This window comes from Spermophilus citellus (genome assembly GCF_964194105.1).
Source record: "Spermophilus citellus genome assembly, chromosome: 1".
Lineage (NCBI taxonomy): Eukaryota > Metazoa > Chordata > Mammalia > Rodentia > Sciuridae > Spermophilus > Spermophilus citellus.
This window is the reverse complement of record NC_138182.1, coordinates 235,790,285-235,811,644: the sequence shown is the minus strand read 5'-3', so window position 1 is coordinate 235,811,644 and position 21,360 is coordinate 235,790,285. Positions and strand designations below refer to the sequence as shown.

At 32.6% G+C, this 21,360-nt stretch overlaps 1 protein-coding gene across 1 annotated transcript in view; it reads left to right on the top strand.

Annotated features, from left to right (window-relative positions):
* Window positions 1-21,360, top strand: part of CWC27 (CWC27 spliceosome associated cyclophilin) — a 222,589-nt gene that overhangs the window by 12,252 nt on the left and 188,977 nt on the right. Inside the window, exons 3-8 of the mRNA XM_081287395.1 lie at window positions 563-675; window positions 2,948-3,091; window positions 5,221-5,319; window positions 5,950-6,053; window positions 8,002-8,071; window positions 20,652-20,731. Of these exons, the coding sequence (XP_081143521.1) occupies window positions 563-675; window positions 2,948-3,091; window positions 5,221-5,319; window positions 5,950-6,053; window positions 8,002-8,071; window positions 20,652-20,731 (610 nt within the window). The remainder of the gene's footprint in view (window positions 1-562; window positions 676-2,947; window positions 3,092-5,220; window positions 5,320-5,949; window positions 6,054-8,001; window positions 8,072-20,651; window positions 20,732-21,360) is intronic.

Genomic DNA, 21,360 nt, shown 5'->3' with positions numbered 1-21,360 from the left:
TTATACTCATTTATATATGATATTATAAAATTTTATGCATTCCACAAGAATATGATTGGGAAAATTATAAAGAAAACCTTAAAAGAAAAAGCTGACATCATGAAAGACTTAATAGGAAGTAAGGAAAAAGAATAGGATGGCATAATTTAAAATTTGAAGACACAGGTAACAAAGACCTCTTTCGTCTCCCCCTTCCCTCCGCTGTAATATATATATGGGTCTTATATATCCTGCTTTTTAAATGTTTTGACTTGGGATAATAGTGTGTTTGCACATGAGCTCTATTTCTCTGATTTTTATTCTGAAAACAATAATCCAGAGTTTGAGAGAATCTTGGAAATAAAAACAAAACAACTACTACCAAGGTTTCTATTGAAGCATGTGCGGTTTTGAAAGTAAATACTTTATAAGAAGTAGAGAAAAAAACAGTTTTGATTTGGAAACCTATTTAACATTCTGGAAAATAAATCTTGTGATTCTAGTGACATATTAATTCTGATAACCATAGATAACACTTAATTTTAGAAATTGATAAAGTATTTAAAAACTTTTTTTTTTTCAGCTTATTATGACAACACCATTTTTCATAGAGTTGTGCCTGGTTTTATAGTCCAAGGGGGAGATCCTACTGGCACAGGGACTGGCGGAGAGTCTATCTATGGAGCCCCATTCAAAGTAAGACTGAATTACTATTATCATTATTATTTTGCAAGTCAGCTTGGATTGTTTTACTGAAGATGATTGTGCTCCACAAGAAGAAAAATAATTTCACATTAGTATACAAAACCAACTATCATTTAGAATCATGCAAGGATAAGAGCAACACTTACCCTACCAAATATTCTTTCTAAGTTGTCTTATTGCAAGATTTTATGTTAGATTGAGTACAGGTAGAACTAAAGATGGTAGTGAAAATAATGTGATTCATAAAAAAGACCATATAACATATTTTCTGATGTCTGACTTTTTCTAATCTTTGCATCTCTATAAATATAAAGGATTTTTAGAATATTGCATATGCTATTTTATTTTAAAACAATTTACTTAAATCCTTTGGAATCTTAGAGTTGTTTGCTTAGGCTGCTATAACCAAATACCACACACTGTGTGACTTAAACAACAAAAGTTTATTTCTGATGGTTCTGTGGGGGCTGGGAAGTCCAAGATCATTATGTCTGGCAATTTGGATCCTGGTGGGGTGTTTCCCTCGTTTGTATTTGGCTTTCCTACTCTGAGGTCTCACATAGGGCAGAGAGAATGAACTTTGGTGTCTTAATCCTCTTCTTGTAAGGACATGAACCCTTTTGGGTTAGGGACTCCTCCTTATGACCTCATCTAACCTTTATTGCCTCCTCCCAGACCCAAATGTAGTCATATTGGGGATTAGGGCTTCAATGTAAAATTTTTGAGGGAATACAGTTCAGTCTCACTTAGCAAAATTTATTTTCAATTATACACAATAGTCTCTAACACAGAATGCATGCCACAATGGGAAACCATAAGGAGAATAGAAGAAGCAACATAAGAAAGATTTATAAAAAGGTATATTAGTTAAGAGTAAGTGAGAAATTTCTTAATTGCCAACACAGACCTAAGAAGAAAAAGAATATCATACTAAAGAAATTAAGAGGCCAGGGGAATAGCACATTGGTAGAGTGCTTGCTTAGCATGTGCGAGGTGCTGGGATTGATTCCCAGTATTGCAAAACAAAACAAAGTAAGGAACAGTAGAGGGTTTAAGTAAAAAGCTAAAAATTGTGTTTGTTATTAGTCTGATGGTACCAACATTAATTCCTTTGGGTGAGTAAAAATTAATAGTTCTTAAATAGGGGAATTTATAAAGACACTTTGTGTTTGTTCTAATGGGATAGAGTATCTGGAGTCTCCTTTCATCTTTTACTGGGTCATAGTCTGATGTATGATTCTTGAGAAAAATAGTTAAAATTTTGCTTTAATTTCTGGATAATGATCTTAGAAAATGTGAATGGTTATTAAAAAAAAACTCAGATGTAACTGTTTAGACTATTTTATATTTTACTAAGGTGAAATGTCTCATGGTTTTAGAGCCTACATTCTTGTAGGAAGCATTCCTTTATTCTATAATTTGGTGTAACAGAATAGCTCTTTTTGACAGTTCTTTCCTAACTTGAAATCTTTGTTTTGTTATTTTCAGTTAGGTCATTTTAAACACATTATTCAGAGTTATGATGCATTGAGTTCAGATCTCTTAAGAATTATTCATTACTTCTTTTATGACAAGTATTGATTACATAACATGCTATATAATATATGATTCCAGTATCAGGTCTGGATGCAAATTATGTTAACTCAGAGACTAAGGAATCTGTTAAGTAGTCCTATAAAAATAAGAAAACCACTTTAGAAAGGCTTTTACCTGCTATTTTGAAAACTGGCAAATGAGTTCAATACCAGGTAAGAGAATATTTAACTTAGGACTGTGTCAAATCACATTAGCACTATCCTGGTAGATTCTTTGAATCAAAAGAAGAAGAGGAAGAGGAAGAGAGGATTATTTCTTGACATTTAAAAGAGTTTAGGAGGAGCAATAGTTGAGGACTTCACAATGGTTCAAAGCTGAATTCCTTGGAGAAATAATAGGTTTTAAAAGTTTTGATGATTTTGACTACGAAAATAGTCAATAGTTTGAATGAGTTCTTTGCTCTATGTGTACGTATGCAATTTTCCACAAAATAGGCTATATTTATTGCTGAGTATATTTAGAAGACACAGGCTAGTGAATTCAAGTTTAAGAGTACTGAATAGTAAATTTTGGATTTGATTATACTTGAAAATCAGTTAAATAAAACTTTAGCAATTTTTTATTAGACATTATATGGGACCTTGCTGGTTAGCTGCATAATGATTGAATATGAAATGAAGTATCTTGTAACTGAGAACATTCACTGAATTGTTTTTTTATGCTTCAGGATGAATTTCACTCACGGTTGCGTTTTAATCGGAGAGGACTGGTTGCCATGGCAAATGCTGGTCCTCATGATAATGGCAGCCAGTTTTTCTTTACACTGGGTCGAGCAGATGAACTTAACAATAAGCATACCATCTTTGGAAAGGTTTGTGTCCTGTTGTCCTAAACCTGTGATTTGGTTTTTGGTTTTATGTGATTCTTTAGGTTCTGTGACAGATATGATGAATTTATCTAACAGCTGCCTTCATGAAAATATCCCTTGAATTGATTTATTTTTTAAAAAAATGATGGAATATGTTCCTATTATAATGAACTTTAAAAGACTTGTGAATTCTTTATCATGTTTCAAATCAGTTCAGTTGTTTGTTATGAATTTAATGTTTTCTGTCCTTAAAAATCATACTAATGGTATCAGCTACCATGCCATTCAGCAATGATGGTTTTTACATTTTTAGAAAGATACTTAGGGGCTGAGGGTGTGACTCAGTGGTAGAGTGCTTAACAAGCATGTGTGTGAAGGGCCTGAGTTCTATCCCCAGCACTGAAAAAAAAAGTCACATAACACTAGTTTAAAGTTTACTTTATTAATGGTAATTTTATTAATTCCCTTTAGTTTAAAATAGAAGTTGACATTGAAAGCTTTTATTGGAAATGTTACTTTGGATAGTACTAATTTAATTCTGCTCACATTTAATACCTTTCAGGGCATATCCTTTCCATAGAATTTTCAATAATTCCCAATAAATAGGTATCCTGAAAGTTTTCTTCTATCATTCTTCTATCTTCTCATAAATATATTCCTATACATTTTAATTTTTAGACCTATTAGATACCTCTAGCTTATCAGCCCCCTGTACTGGTTTAGTAAGAATTGTTTTCTCAGATCCTAGGCAAAACTGGATTTTGTGATGATAAAAGAGGAAAAAACAAACAATACAATTGAAAAACTATATCTTGGGAAATGTTGAATTAAAGGAATCACATTAAAATCATGAAATGTAATTAGTTGTCTTTTTTTTTTTTTTTTTTTTTTGGTGCTAGAGATTGAACCCAGGGCCTTATGCATGTGAGGCAAGCAAGCATTCTACCAACTGAGCTATATCCCCAGCCCCTGTTGTCTAATTTTTAACACCATGTTTAGAAAATATAGATTAGCCTATTCTTTCAAGAGACTCCCATCTCAGGTTTTCTAATGACCATAGATTTTTCCTCCATATTATTTTTTTACAAAAAAAGAGTGTAATAGGGGCTGGGATTATAGATCAGTGGCAGAACACTTGCCTCACACATGTGAAGCACTGGGTTTGATCCAGCACCACATAAAAATTGAATAACCCAGGCTGGGATTGTGGCTTACTGGTAGAGTGCTTGCCTAGCATATGTGAGAGGCACTGGATTTGATCCTCAGCACCACATAAAAACATAAATAAATAAAATAAAGGCATTGTGTCTATATACAACTAAAAAAATTCTTAAAAATAAATAAATAAACAAAATATTGTGTCCATGTATAATTAAAAAGCTTTTTAAAAGAGTGTATAATAAAATGATATTTAAGTTACATTTGTACTATCTTTTACAAATGGTACTATATAATTTATACATCAGTGAAAAAATTTAGCAAAGTGGTTATAAGTTGGAAAAGCCACTACTGTTGGCTCTATAACCTCTTTGAGTCTCAGTTTTTTTTTAAATATAGAAGAACAATAATGATTGTTATTATTAGTTAGCTGTTTATGTGGATTGACTGAGGTGTCTGTATAATGTTTATCACATTGTTATTACTTACTTACCCTCTTACTCTAAAATCTAATTTTGTGTATGATGTTTGAAAGTTGTCATTCAATAAGATGGTAATTGGCATTACATTTTTAATTTTAGTAAAAGATGGTACTAAGTACATATTGGAAATTTATCCAAAAGCCTAGCGAGAGATTGAACCCATCTGTGCTTTTCTCCCTTAAAATGAAGTCACCTTATTTGCATTATGTTTAATACATATATTCTTATGGAATAATATGAAATTATTTTTTATGTATGTATGTATATTTTTTAGTAGTATATGGACACAGTACTTTTGTTTTATTTATTTATTTTTATGTGGTGCTAAGGATTAAACCCAGTGCCTCACACATGTTAGGCAAGTGCTCTACCACTGAGCTATAATCCCAGCCTCTGAAACTCTCTTTTAACTATTTACAAAGTATTTACAAAAGTCCCCTAATTCAAAGGATAATTAAATATATTTGCAATTACATTTTATATTTTTATTAGGTTACAGGGGACACGGTATATAACATGCTGCGACTCACAGAAGTAGACATTGATGATGACGAAAGACCACGTAATCCACACAAAATCAAAAGTTGTGAGGTAGGAGCATGATTATTATGAGATATGGGACTTCAATTGCCATTTAAGAGGAGTTGACTTAATATGTTTAAACTACTAGATGATGGTTTTGTACTAAATACAATGATTCACTTATGTATTTAGGCACAATTTATGATTTAAGAATTTTTTAAAGTAAAAAAGTAAAGGTTTTGAATTCAAAGATGAAACTTTATATGATAGTCCAATGAATGAAAAACTCAACTCATGTTGGAAAGTTGGAGGAGTTAGATTTATTTTAGCCTAAAGAAATGACTTCATAGTTAAAGAGTTATTTTTTATGAAGGGAGCAAGGCCCTTAAAAGCATTTGATTTGGAGTCAAAATGTCTGACTTTGTTTCTCTTACTGTGTGTCATTTACATTTTCCTAAGTATTTTTCCTTTTGTAAAATAGAGATAAGACAGAATATCCTTTACTTAATAGCACATAGGTTTCTTGGAAGAATCCAGTGAGACCATATAAGTGGAAGTACTTCAAGTAGTAGATCTATCACTATGCTAATAATATTTATGGGGGGAAATATGGACACTTTTGATGCAATTAAATATTGTTTTTTTTTTGAGTGAAGTTTAAAAAATAGAATAATGTTTTCAACATATTTCTTTTCATAGGTTTTGTTTAATCCTTTTGATGACATCATTCCAAGGGAAATTAAAAAGCCCAAAAAAGAGAAACCAGAAGAAGAAGTAAAGAAATTGAAACCCAAAGGCACAAAGTAATCATAGTAGAAACATTTTTCTTCAACTGGGAAAAGCAACACTAATTTATTTAGTTTTTCTATTTCCTTTTATACTAATTGTTGACTAGCAAAGGAAAGACCCGTTTGAACCAGGGAGGTATCATAATATAAGTCTATGGCTTTTTTTAAATGGGCATTTCTTTTTTTTTTCTTTTTTCTTTTTTTTTAAAGAGAGGGGAGAGAGAGAGACAGAGAGAGAGAAAATTTTAATATTTATTTTTTAGTTATCGGCAGACACAACATCTTTGTTGGTATGTGGTGCTGAGGATCGAACCCGGGCCGCACGCATGTCAGGCAAGCGTGCTACCGCTTGAGCCACATCCCCAGCCCCAAAATGGGCATTTCTTGTATTTAAGTACATTATATAGCTTTAACTTAAACTAAAAATGTATCATTTCAGATGTCCATATAAAATCTGTGTTAATAAATACATAAGTGCCTTGCGTTCTCTATACCAATTATTTATATAAATTATTTGAGAAACATTTTTGCTTTCTTTTAAGTTAATATATCCTTACTTAGTATAAAGAATTTGGAGAGTATAAAGAATAATATAAAAAATATTTGTAATCTTATTACATGATTGTATAATATCTTTAACTTTTTGACTCCTTTTTTAGATACTCTTAAAAATAATCTTATTATAAATGTTTTAAAAATACCATTCTAGATTCAGTATTCTAGATTATTTACTGAAGACAGTCTCTCCAAAAATAAATTTTTTTAAAAAAATAAATTTCAATAGTTTGTGTTAATATTCTTTACATTATTATCTGTTTTATTAAAGCAGATACTGCAGAATTAAATTTCAACCTACTCCTCTACTGAATTATAACATTCTTTTTAGAGATTTTATTGTACTTAGGAATGTTAGATTCAGACAACTCTGTTTAATCCCATCAAACACAGTTGATACGAATTGAAGTTTATTAATCGTTGTAAGCTTCAGTTATCTCATCATGTAAAAATGGTGCTTATCATAACTATAACATCTGGTTGTTAAGAAGATTAAATGGAAAGGTCTATGTGAAGACACCCTATAAGTGTTCAATACACGTTAGTTTCTTTCCTTTATATCCTACAAAATAAAGTAAACTAAATTGCTTCTATAAACTCTCAGACAGGACTAGGCACTTTAATAAGCAGTTGAGACTTTGTGGCAGTGTAACTTTTTTCATAGCTATATATTGGATTTTCTTTGTTCTTTGATTCTTTTATTTTGACTAATTTATCTCTGGATGAAAGGTCATTGTCACTATATTTATATATAGTCTGTCAGCACTATAATTACCTTGACAACAATCTCAAAAGGTTTTTTTGTGTGTTTTATAGTGTTTTGTTTTTATTAGCATATAATGTTAGGATGATATTGTTGTCATTACTTACATCTAGATTTTAATGTGAAGGATCAGAGTAGAAAAACTTAGTTTTTTTCTCCCCTTGGACACACATACACAGATAACACACACATATATACATATATATGTATATATAATCTGACAATTTTATGTTTCTGATTAATTTTAAAATATTAAGATATATTTTGCCAAATACAAGAATAATTGCTACTTTATAGTGCTCTCAGGTCTGTAGATTTATTAGTTTTTCAGAAATCTTCATTTTGCTACTAGTTTTGATAAACATCAAAAATTTATTTCTGTTATACTTCACTCAGTATATATGGTAATGTTCAGGAGTTTTGGTCATTAGTTTTATATATGTAATATCAATGGTCTGAGTCCAGAAGCCTTTACTGAAAATTATAGATGCTTAGGATACTTCTGCTGAAGACTAAATAATATTCTGTTCTTTAAAAAAATGTATTTTTTATTGCAAATTCTGTCCTATTACTTTAAAAACAGGATGTTTATGAGTTTTAACTTTTTCTAATTTTCTCTCTTTTATTCTTTTCTTTTTTGACTAGAAATTTTAGTTTACTTTCATTTGGAGAAGAAGCTGAGGAAGAAGAGGAGGAAGTAAATCGAGTTAGTCAGGTAATTTCTAATTTGTCCTTTCATCTGAATTACAAAAGAGATCAGAATGTACTTCTTCGTCATTTTTATATCTCCTGCTTCTGCTGTACTTGGAACAGTACGTTTTACATGGTACACACTCAAGTCAGTTTACCTTGAATGCTTTGTAAAATAATTGGTGGTCAGCAAAATAACTTTTGAATTGATTTGTCGTCTTAAAATTGTTGAATTTTTTCTTTATTTTTTAATATTGGCATTTTTCTAGCAGTTAAAACTAGACCTGAAGACTTTTGAATTGTTCAACTTTGTGATTCAGATTTTAATTTCTACTTGTTTGGTTTGCTAGATGATAATGATTATTACCATTTTTATAATAGTCACAGGCCAACTCATTTTCATATTAATGTTACTTGCATATATTTTGTTTGCTTCATTAGTTCTCATCCAAGCCTTTTGAAAGGTGTTATTATTACCTCATTTTAGGTTATAATTTGCTCAAAATCACATAAGTCGTAAGTAGCTGGAAATTGAACTCAGGTCCAACTATAAAATCTGTGTCTTTAGATTGTATGTTGTCTCTTGGCCTTTTACTTCACCAATCCTTCCAGTTCTAACTGTGGTTTTCCTTTAACCCACTTTTATCACAAAACGTATTGCTGAAAGGCCTGCAGTCTCTTACCATTGTTTGGATTAGGTTCAGGTATATGTGCCCCAAGAAAATCACCTTCATAGGGATTTTACTCCCAAGAGTTCTGCTATGGCTTCCTTTCTTGAATGTAAATTAGTACTGCGGCCTCAATTCAAAATCATTATCATAGTAATCATAACTTAGTTACTTCATACTGCCTTAGTTACTTGACATAGTCACCTATTTTTTTACCAACATTAATAATAGCATTGACTTAGAAGTACATTATTTTTTTTTTAATCTTTTTTTTTATCCTTGTTTTTTCTTCTTTATCTCTGTGCTTCTTTTATTAGTGATCATGGTTTGGGGAGATAAATAATTTTAATGTTGGGCACATTTATACTCCTTGCATTAAAACTAAATTAAAATGGGTATTTCTCTCTCTCTCTCTTTTTTTTTTTTTTTTTTTTTTTTTTTTTTTGGTACTAGGGATTGAGCCCAGGGGTACTTAACCACTGAGCCACATCCCCAGCCTTTTTTAAAAAGTTTTTTAAAATTTTTTATTTTGAGACAAGGTATTGCTAAGTTATTAGGGCCTTGCTCAGTTGCTGAGGCTGGCTTTGAACTTGTGATCTGCCTGCCTCCACCTCTCAAGTCACTGGGATTACAACAAGTGTGTATCACCACACCCAGCTCATAAGTTTTGTTAACCTTTACTGTGTCTTTAAGGAATCTGTTAGATACTCTTGATTTAGTTACTACCTCCAGTATACCAACATTCTAAATTCTCGGAGATAAAAATGGATATTTTTTCTGAATTCTTATCCATTATTCTAAGCAGCTTTAGGAAATGTCTCCATATTAGATGTCAAAACTAATTTCATTTCCATGAAAATAGGAGATCAGTGGAGAAGAGGAAAGGGATTGGGGGGGGAAGGAAGAGGTACAGGAAAAGGGAAAAACTGTGGGATGAATTCTGGCTTAACTTTCGAATGTACATATATGAATATACCACAGTGAATCTCATCATCAAGAAAACCCATAAATAAATAGCAGAAAGATCAGTAGAATAGAGGGAGAGAAACTGGGGGAGGGAGAAGGAAGGGGAAGAGGGAAGCACTGTGGTCTGAATAGGAGGGTTTATATTCCATGATTGTATGATTATGGCAAATTATGTCAAAACAAACCCTAATATATGTATAGCTAAAAGGAAATAATAAAAAAATTTTAAAAAAACAAATTTATTTTTACATGAAAACCTTTCCCTAGTCCATATAAATATCATGAATCACTGCCAACTTGATATTTCAGGAATTATCTTCTGTAGATGTCAATGAACTAGTTTTGTATTGTTCATAATTCAAATTTGCATCTTAATCAAAATAAAATATTTACTATATGCCATGTTTTTTTAAGTATATATGTGAATGGACAAAACTATGGATGTTAGTTCCTGGAATTAGCAGTATTCCTTTATATTGATGTCTTCTGAAGATGTCAAATTGCCTTGCATCCACCTATGCCTTCTCATAGTAGTAACTCCACCCCTGTTTTCCCTTTAGTCTGGAGTATGCACTCTTATTCTTTTTTTTTTTTAATCTCATTTTTCTGTCTTAAGATTAGCTTCACTATTACCTCATAATTATTTCTACCTCCCTCCTTGTTGTGGTTTAGATATTAGGGTATTCCCCAAAAGTTCATGTGTGAGACAATGTAAGGTTTAGAGGTGAAGTGATTAGGTTATGAGCTCCTTAATCTAATCAGTGCAATAATTCCTCTGTAAGGATTTAACTGAGTGATAGCTATAGACCCGGAGGATGTGGAGAAGGTGGGTCCCTAGGGGCAGGTTTTGGGGGTATATATTTGCTTCTTATTGAGCAGAGCTCTCTCTGATTCCTGGTGCTATGCTCCCAGCTACTTTCCTATGTCATACTCTCTACTGTCATGACATCCTGCCTTACCTCAAGCCTCGAAGAATGGAATCGACCATCTATGAACTGAGATCTCTGAAACCTTGAGCCTGCAAATAAACTTTTCCTCTTCCAATTGTTCTTGTTACGTACATTGGTCACAGCAATGAAAAAACTGACTGAAATCTCCTTCACCGAACTCCCACTCAGGTTGAGCTAAATACTTCTTTTTGTGATAATCTGTCTATGCCATCAAAGTATTTATTATACTTCATTATAATGATTTATTTTCCCATCTTCTAACTGTGCTAAATATTTATTTATATATTTCTGTAAAAATCATATTATATAGACTTTTTTAAATTCCCATTTTGTAGATAAAGAAATGAACACTTGGGTTAAAATTGTTTAAGAACATGTAATTAGGAAGTGATGGAATCAAAATTTTGAACTTAGATTTTTGAAGCTTTTTAAGTCTCTAATTTGAATGTGAATGCTGCAAAAGCTGTCTCCTGAAAGGCTAAAAGGCTGCTGAGAAATTTGACTGGTAGAACAGAATCCTGAGGTAGAAGGCAACTGTGCAGCACAGTGACTGACCACCTGCCCTTCCCCAACTCCCATAGGGTCCTTAATAATCGGTTGAGCAGGCTTGGAAATCAGGGGTGAGAAAGCAGTTATTTTATGAATGTTTGTTTTGAAGTTAAATTTCTGGTCTAAAGAAAGTTTTGATCAGAATTACTTTGACTTAACTAGGAAATTAGTTTGATTCTATGTAACAGCAGCATGTGTTAATGTTCAAAGCTTATCTTCTTTCTGCTGCTTCCTATTGTGTCAGTTAGAAAAAAATGATATATTTAATTTGATTTATTTTGAGAACTTATACTCCAAAAACAATTGTGTTTGCTGTTAAGACTGCACTGTGAGAGAATACCACGAAAATAATGCTGGCTTGCTTTTTATTTTCACTCTTCAAACTGAGACAAACACTTTGAATGGTTTAGAAAGACTAAGTAAAGTCTTTCCTTTCTGCCAAGAAAATTACAACCCACAGTTCATTATCAAAGGAGCATCATTATCCTAGTATTGTGTCATTGATGATTCTCTCAGTTGACTCTTTAACAGGAGTGCAGGGTGCTGTGTGATAAAATGATCACCACACATCTATATTTTAAGACTTGTTTATTCTTCTTTTCCCTGGCTGCCTACTGGATACCTTTCTATGTGAATATGTCACTAGTTATCCAAGTCCTGGCCAAGGCTTACTTCCTTATCTTTTCTTCCCATACTTCTTTGTTTTGTGACTCCTCTTTCTATTCCCTGGTGTCAGTATCCTCCAAAGAACTTTAGATTCAGTTCTGGCTTTTGTCTTTTTCTCTGTATTACCAGTTAGTTGCACTATTCTAGCAAGTTTTGACCAAAGCAATATCTCAGATCCTTTTTTTTTTTTTTTTTAATCTGCTACTATCCTTGTTCAGGTCCTCCATATCTCTAGTCTGAACTACTGTATTATTCTGCACACTGCTCTGCTGTTCCTTCCACTCATAGCTATCAGAGTGGCCTTCCTGAAGCTTAATATGTTACTGTTGCTCTCTGCTGATTATAAAAATAAGACTAAATTTCTTGGCCTGTTATTTTCAAGTCTTTACTTTTCAGGACTCTCCTTCACCAACTTTGCCCTTTTATCTATCACTTCTTAAACTTCTCTGGTGATAAAATAACTTGTGCTACCTTCTAAAAAACAAGATTCGTAGGTCCCATCTCATATCCCATCAATCAGAATTTCCAAAGAAGGGGCCTGGGAAGCTGGACTTATAAGGAATTTTCCTGGAACGCATGACAGGAAAATGTAGGAACTTTGCAGTAGCAGATTTGATTGGCCGATATTCTGCATTTGTGCCTTCTTTCTCTCCCACTTCTTTTATGCCTTTGGTCTTTCCACTGTATAAATTGTCCAATTGTCCCATCCAACCTCTGGATATCAAAATCATATTTATTTTCAAGCACCCAATATACTATTTTTCTAAGTGTCTTTTAGGTTTTTCCTAATCTTTTTCTAATTTAATCTAGGCCTCTTTGTATTCCTTTATATTTTCCTTTTAAAAACCTCTTTTTCCCCCCATTATCATTAAAAGAAGCATATGACTGTGTTCTCATTTTATACTACTCTAACATCATGCACTTTATTCTCTGCCTTTTTAATTGCATAGAGTCATGGGCTACCAGCTCGTTGGAGGTAGATTCTGAGTCATAAATGAATGACAGTGTGTTGGAATCGATTTGGTTTGTGATCATACAAACCATACTGAAGCTTAATTTCCCACTGACACTATGTGATTTTGAATAACCTAGTCTTTCTGAGTCTCAGTTTTTCTTTTTGCAGTATAGAAATAATATGTACTAGTTAAGATTATGAGATAAGGAGGTGGATAATCATTATTTTGCTACATTATGAAATCTTGAAAAATGTCTTTGAAAGTCAAATATCTTAAAATAGAACAATAAACTATATTTTATAGTTAGTATTTTATTCTCAGCTAAAAAGTATAAAACAATATCTAATATGATTATAATTATTATGTAGACACTGAAGTCCTCATGCCTAACCAGTCCAGAGGGCTGAAGAGCAGCTCAGCCTCTGGAAGCCAAAAGCTTGGCACAGTGGAAGTACTGCCCTTCCTTAGGGTCTCTGATAATAGTTTGAGCAGCCCTGGGAAGCATGGGTATACACATGACATCATGCCCCATCAACAACCTATTTTCCTCTGTGAGTGCGTCTTAGTACATTGCAGCATTTCTGGCCTACAGAATTTAGCTGGTTTGTCTACTTTATATAATGGACAAGCAGGTAGTTTTGTTTGAGAAAAGAGAACAACAAAAAATTGTTGAAATTTGTGTGCTTAGAGAAAAGGAAATTGCTCTAGAGTGCATGAAATAAATTTTGGACTGATTTCAAATGGAAGTGTCTTTTTGTTTATTTTGCTTAGGTACAGTTCTTCAGACTATGAGCATGCCTCAAGTACAATTTATCTTTTTGGTAATATAAAAGCTTGGTAAGAAAAAGGAAAGCTAGCTGACTATTGAGAAAATATAACCAATATAGTTTTTAAAAATTTAGCCTTACTATCTTTAAATTTGTGAAATAACTAGTGTCAAAGCCAAGTAAATGCCTTTTAGAATCACTAATAACAATTTGCAGTTTCAGTAGTTGCATGAAATTAAATATTTCTAAAGGGCTTTAAAATAATGTTTTCATTATTATTTGCTTATCAAATTTCTTATTTCAGTGACTCCTTAGTGTTAAGCTTTATTCCAGAACCCATCTGATCACAAGTTAATAATTGGTAAGGTCTGAATTGAAGCATTACTTTATGTGAGAGGAGAAATAAGATAGTCCTCTCTGGTTTGTGGATTATCAGTGTGGGATTACAGGCACTCTATCACCCCACTTGTTTATTCATGACAAGGTGTCTCTCCCACATGGGTTAGCTTTCCTCCCTTATTTATTTCAGTATCTTTCTACTACCTGATAAAATCTCTTTAGAATCATAGAATTTTATAGCACAAAGGGATCCGGTCCAACTTCCTTTCTTTATAGATGAGGAAACTTTGACACTGGTTAAGTGACTTGCCAGACTGACTTCATTTCCTTTTTGATAGGATTGCATGATAGAGGGATGCCATAATAATCATATCTTGGATTCAGAAAAACATTGTCAGACTCTCATGGTATTCTTATGAATAACATGAAGAAATGTGATCCAGGAGATGGTGTAGTCAGATAGATTTATAACTAATTGAATATTTCTGTCTCGTGGGTGCTTTGTTGTCAATCTGTGCCTATTTTTTTTCAAAGTAAGTAGAACTATATTGGGTATACATGTAAATTCTATACTTTAGTTCAATAAAATCATCAGAATGTATATGGCTTAATAAGCCCCAGTTGAATTATTAAGATTAACATATCTGGAGTAAGGAATTTAACATTCTCTGCATTGTCTAGATCACATTTGCAGCATTTTGTTCAGTTCTATACATATTTAAGAAACGTATTGACAAACTAGATCCATCCTGAACAAGGGAAGGTGTTGAAAGGGATGGGAACAATGCCCAAAACCACTTGAATAGAGAATGCTTAAGGGACAGGATATACTTGGAGAAGCAAACACTAAATGAAAATATGATCTTAGACTTCAAATATTTGAAGAATTTTATATGGAAGGTCCCTTTGATGATACTGTTTTTCTTTAATAGTAGTTTCATACAAATGTCTGTTTGGATTTTAAAATTCATTCATGAATTTTTGTGTAAATCTTAGAAAATATTTTCTAAGTAAGTGCTTACAGTTAGAAAGGTAGTTTTCATAAGGCCAGTTAAATTATAGGTCCATTAAAAAGTATCCCAATAACTAGATTTTGATACAGTGAGAAATTACTCCATATTCAAGCAATACACAGTATTTCTCTCACTGACATGTTAAGATTTTTACATCAGACCCAGAGTTGTAGAAGAGCTTTTTCTTACCCAGAAAAGGCTATATTGATAGACAAATAAACTGCTTTTGAGAATAAATAAGAATGTTTTGTCCTATTTTACTTTAGCCTATGAAATTAAACTTACCCCCAAAGTTGGGAGTTGTGTTAGCATGATACAGATTGCTGCCATTGTCACAGAGGTTGTCAGAATATTGAACAGTCTAGTTTATTAGATATATCTGTCACACCAAGTTATATGCAACTTTAATTTACTTAACTTTCTAGTTGTTTATATTTTATTGATTTTTTAAAAAGATGCATTACTTTATTAGTTTTGGATTACTATGGTGACATTGCCATAAATTTAGTAATTTGAAGCAAAACAAATAAACTGTCTTACAGTTCTGATGGTCAGAAGTCTGCAATAGGTGTAAGTGAGCTGCCTTCTTTCAGGAGGCTCTGGGAGGATCTATTCCCCTGCCTTTCCAACTTCACTGCCTGTATTCCTTGACATAGCCCCTTCCTCCATCTTTAAATCCAGCAATGACTGGTAAAGTTTTCTCATTGTATCATCCTGAAACTGATTCTCTTGTCTTTCTCTTTCACTTATAAGGACCTTTATCATTACATTGGACCCACTCTGATAATCTAGGATAATTTTTCCATTTCAGAATCTTTGCTATACCTGCAAAGTCTATTGAGCCATGTAAGGTAATATTTACAGGTTCCAGGGATTATGATATAAACATCTTTGGAGGCCATTATTCTGCCTTCCAGTCTCTGTCTGAATTAAACTCTACATAGTATATCTTAATAACAGGACTTGTTTGTAGTTCATTTATAGTTCTAGTAGGTAGAACTAGGGTTGGTTGGATGGTGGGAAATTACACATAAACCTTTTTCTCTAGCTAGAGAATTTTTTCATTAATGGTAACTATTTAGAAATAATTAGGTGTGTGTGTGTGTGTGTGTGTGTGTGTGTGTGTGTGTGTGTGTAAGAGAGAGAGAGAGAGAGAGAGAGAGAGAGAGAGAGAGAGAGAGAGAGAGAGAGAGAGATCCTTTTACCTGTGAGACATGGGTTGACCAGTTAATAGTTAAGTCAAGGAGATTCTGATGAGGTGGGAAAATACAGTAAGTGGACTCTAAAATTCCTTTATTTTTAACTAAGAGGAAGAAGAAGGAGAGGGAGAGGGGAAAGGGAGGAGGGAAGTGGGGGAGAGAGGGAGAGGGAGAGAGGATTTATCTATGAGTTTACAGTAATTGGTTCATGTCATTGTGGGAACTGGCAAATATAAAATATATAGAGTAGATCAGTCGACTGGAGACACAAGGAATAATTAATGAGTCTAAAATACACAGGCTGGAAGCTCAGGCAGGGTTTCTATATTGCAGCCTTGAGGTAGAAATATTTCTCCTTTGGGAATCTTCTTTTTCTTAAGGCTTTCAGTTGATTAATGAGGTTCATTTACATTATGGGAGTAATCTCAAAGCTTACTGATTTAAATGTTAATCACATTTAAAAATATTTTGATAGCATTATCTAGACTGGTATTAGCTAAACAATTGGACACTATGCCCTAGACAGGTTGCCACATGATATTATCATCATTCAGAATTAGAGGCTGAAGCCAAGGTCTAACTTCTTGGCCAGTGTTGTTCCCTGAACCACATCCTCAGTCTTTCTTCCTTTCTCCCTCCATCTCTCCCTTCTTCCTTCTTCTATTTCTTTCTTCCTTTCTTCCATTTAGTTCCTTCTGTTTTGCTGCTGCTTTATTCTTTAGTATAAAGTTCAAGATAATGATGTGATTTTCCTACTTTTTTTGATGTTCATTTTTAGATTTGCTTGCAGACAGTTTTGAGTTTTCTGTGGAGCTCCTCACAATGAATTCACTTTGTATACTTAAATTTTTTTTTCCAGTAGCTAAACCCTTTAAATAGTCAGCTTTCTCTGTGCAACTTTTATAACATTTAAAAATATTATTTGGGTTTTGTTCTTACTTTAAAATTATTATTATTCAATGGCATAAATAAGAGACTCAGACTAGATCACTCAGGAAGAATAGACATTAAAAAGAAAGTTTAAATTCATTTTTACCCTCTTTGGGTAAATTTATTTTCTTTGCCTTCAGGATGCAGGAGAGAGGAAGATCTGAAAAAATTACTTTTAATTCTATATTTCTGTGCTAATTCAATTTAAAAAGCTAATTAAAATTTGAAATGATAATGATTATTCAGGTTAGTTCACAGATTCTTCCTGTTGTTGGGTTTTATTTTAAATTAGTATAAAAGAGTTTTGTGCTTTTTCCCTCAAGCTGTTTAAAGTACGCTTTGGGAGATAAACAAGAACCTTTTATTTAAAAAGTAATAGCTTATTCTAAACTGACAAATAAAATTGATATATATTTATCCCGTACAAAATGATGTCTTAGAATATGCATACATTGTGAAATGGCTAAATTGAGCTAGTTAACATAGGCTTTGCCTCACATGATTTTCATTTTTTTGTGATAAGAACATTTAAAATGAACTTTCTTAGCCACTTTTAAAAAAGCAATGCAATAAGAAGTCTCCTGCCCTTATTTTTTTGCTGTTTGTGTATGCTAGGCAAGCCCTGTATCACTAAGCTACACCTGCCAATATCTCATTTTTAAAAAATGGATAACCACAATTAAAGGAACAGTTGTAAACTAACATTTACAAATAAGTGAAATAGTATAGCTCATTAATGAAACAGGAGTTTAGAGACCTGAATTATAATCTTACTCCTGCTCTTTACTAGGGTAACTGTAAATTTCTGATCTGTGAACCAAGAGGCTAGAGTAGAGGGTCAGAGGCCAACTCTGGCTGTGGTGTTTATGATTGTGAGGAGGGAGTCAAGTGGGGAGAATTTATAAGAGTATATTTATTAGGGTAGATAACCTGATTTCCAGAGATACAGGGGGAAGGAATTTTAGCGATAGAAAGCATTGAACAAAGTGATATTCAGGTTTTGTTCTAGTTTAGGTCATATTTTGTTCATTGTACACTTTTGCATATATCTCTTTCTCTTGTGTGAAACAGACAGGGCTGCTGTTCCCATTTTGTAGGGAAATGTTTGGAGGTCTGATGAAGTCATTCTGTTTCTAAAAATGGCAAAAGATTATGGACTAAAACTTGTAGAATTATAGAATATTAGGTTTTGAAATAATCTGGTACAACTACCATTTTTTAATTTTGTGTTCTTTTTACTATACCACTTGCTGTTTTTTGAAACTTTTGTTCCATTTTTTATAGTTGGACAAACATTATCAAGCAATTATTTTACATTTTTTCTTTTTATCACTCCTTAGTTTTATATAAGGTTATAGGATTAAAAATACATAATTAATTACCTAACTCAGATTGTATATCTTTTTAAAACTTCAAATAATAGTATATTTAGATTAATTCTTTGAGAAAGTTTTTTTTTTGTTTTATCTTGTCTGGTAAAACTGGACTCTAAACATGTTTTGATTGGATCTTTAAAATGTGGGGAATTCCATGTTAATGCAGAAATTTAAAAATCTGTTATTTTTATCATGGAAGTTGTTTCTTAAGGTATAAGTCTACCTCAGAGTAAAGCCTGACAAATTTAAGAGCCCATTCTCAAAATTAATAGTGGTACACAGGGCTTAAAGGAAAAAGGTATTTTCACTTCTCTGTATCTAGCATTTTAAATATGCAGTTAACATATTTTGTAATGAACTTTTCAACATAAAATTCCTCTTCAGAATAAATAAAAATTATTCTTTCTGTCAATTATAACCTCCTACTGTGCACTTTTATTTAATTAGTTGGGGGGTAGGGTGAGCAGCTTCCACCTCAAGGCACAAAGTATGCTCTGAAACAAGGCCAGTGTTCTGGATCCATAGGGACCTGTAGCAAAAAAAAAAAAAAAAAAAAAAAAAAAAAATGGAAACACATGAATTTTTTATGTATTATTGCCAGACAGAACTGAATTTTTTTTTAGATCCTCTTCCACTTACTAGCTTTGTTTCCATTAGTAAATTACTTAATCTTAGCATCTATGTAGCATAGCTTATAATCATCTCTTATCCTTTCATTTGAGGAAAGAGGAAGTGAGGGATAGAAATACTGTTTATAGCACAGTGCCTGGCACAGATATCCTAGCAATTTGGAGGCTGAAGCAGGAGAATCACAAGTTCCACGCTATCCTTGACAATGTAGTAAGGCCCTCAGCAAAAAATAAAATAAAAAGGACTGAGAATGAAGATCAGTGGTAAAGCTCTCCTTGGGTCAATCCCTAATACCTAAATAAATAAATGAATAAATAAGACCGATGACAACAGTAGTAGTTATTTTATAGTTGTACTTCTTATAGTAACTTCTTGTAGTAACTATTCCTATAGATGTTTCTTCTTAATTATTTATGCTAAAATGTAAATTTATTGAGAACATGAACTTTCTTTTTTTTTTTTTTAAAGAGAGTGATAGAGGAGAGAGAGAGAGAGAGAATTTTTAATATTTATTTTTAGTTCTCGGTGGACACAACATCTTTGTTGGTATGTGGTGCTGAGGATCGAACCCGGGCCGCACGCATGCCCGCTTGAGCCACATCCCCAGCCCGAGAACATGAACTTTCAAACTAAAGCACCTGAAAAACATTAGTTCCTGATGAATGTTCCCATACTTGAGAGGTTCTTTATTTATCTGTTTTCCATTTATTAAATAGTATCTCATGGATGTACTTATCTGGTTACTTGAGTATATTTTAAAATACAATTCTGTGCATTATAGATGGTATATTTGAAGAATACTTGTGCTTATTTATTTCTAATTACTCTTATGATCTTTTAAGTTTTAATATGAGTCATAATAAATTAGTGATTTTAGTTGTATGTGAATTATGATGGGGATTTAGTGCTAAAAATTGGTAATTAATAGACTTGGTTTTAATGATGTGTCACTTTTCAGAAGAAAAGATTGTTTTTTAAATATTTATTTTAGTTGTTGATGGACCTCTATTTTATTTATTTATATGTGGTGCTGAGGATCAAACTCAGTGCCTCACACATGCTCAGCAAGCGCTTTACCACTGAGCTACAACCAAAGCCTGAAAAGATGTTTTTAAAATAGTATTTTCAGTCAATGAAAGGGTGGGATTCCTTTTTTCTTTTTTTTATATTTATTTTTTAGTTTTAAGTGGGCACAATATCTTTCTTTTACATTTATGTGGTGCTGAGGATTGAACTCAGTGCCTCAGTATACTAGGTGACCACTCTACCACTGAGCCACAACCCCAGCCTTGAAATTCTTATTTCTAAAGCTTTAATGTATACAGAACTTTTTTTTTTAGTTGTCCGTGGACCTTTAATTAATTAATTAAGTAAGTAAGTAATTAATTAATATGTGGTACTAAGGATTGAACCCAGTGCCTCACACATGCTAGACAAGTGCTCTATAACTAAGCTTCAACCCCAGCCCCATGACAAACTTATCTGGAACTTATTTTTGCCAAACACATGTGTCAGTACTAGATTTTGTGTATATTTGTACTTTTGCAAGACTGTTTATTTCTCTGCTTATGGTGGTATTATACATTTTTTTTCCAGAGCATGAAGGGGAAAAGCAAAAGCAGTCATGACCTGCTTAAGAATGACCCCCATCTCAGTTCTGTTCCAGCTGTTGAAAGGTTAGTCTGGTGCTGGTATGATCCTAAGTTCTTATTTTCAGGCTCAGATCATTTTCTTGTTTCCTTTGTCAGCAAATGCTCAGATCTCATAAGTCATACTTTTAAAAACCCAAAATAAACATTTTAATAATGGAGGTAGAGAAGAACTTCTAGCATGATGGAGAGAAGCACTGTAGTCACTTTCACTCTTCTTGGTATCTACCTTTGTTGAATTAATTACATTTAAAATTAATTCTCAAACTTTTAAATCTCAGAATAATCTGAATACTTGGAACTGTTTGCTCAGAAAGTTTAATGTTTAAGTTGTGTTTTTAACTTTTTATATGAAACATTTTTATATTGGTTGGTGTCATGGGTAAATAAATCAAGATTGAAAGGTTAGTGTGAAGAAGTCACCATATTTTGGGCCATACCACTGAGTGTAAATTCTCACATCCTTTTAGAGGTTAACAGAAAATTGTCTTACTTTCTTGGCTCTTTTTGCAAAGATATTGCTTAGTGTCAGATACAATTGCACATGATTATTGGGCCAGTGTCTCAAAATGGGGAGCTAAAATAGCATTGTATTGAGTTTAATTCATTTTCAAAAGTCCTATTTCAAAACATTCTTTTCTTAACATTCTTTTATT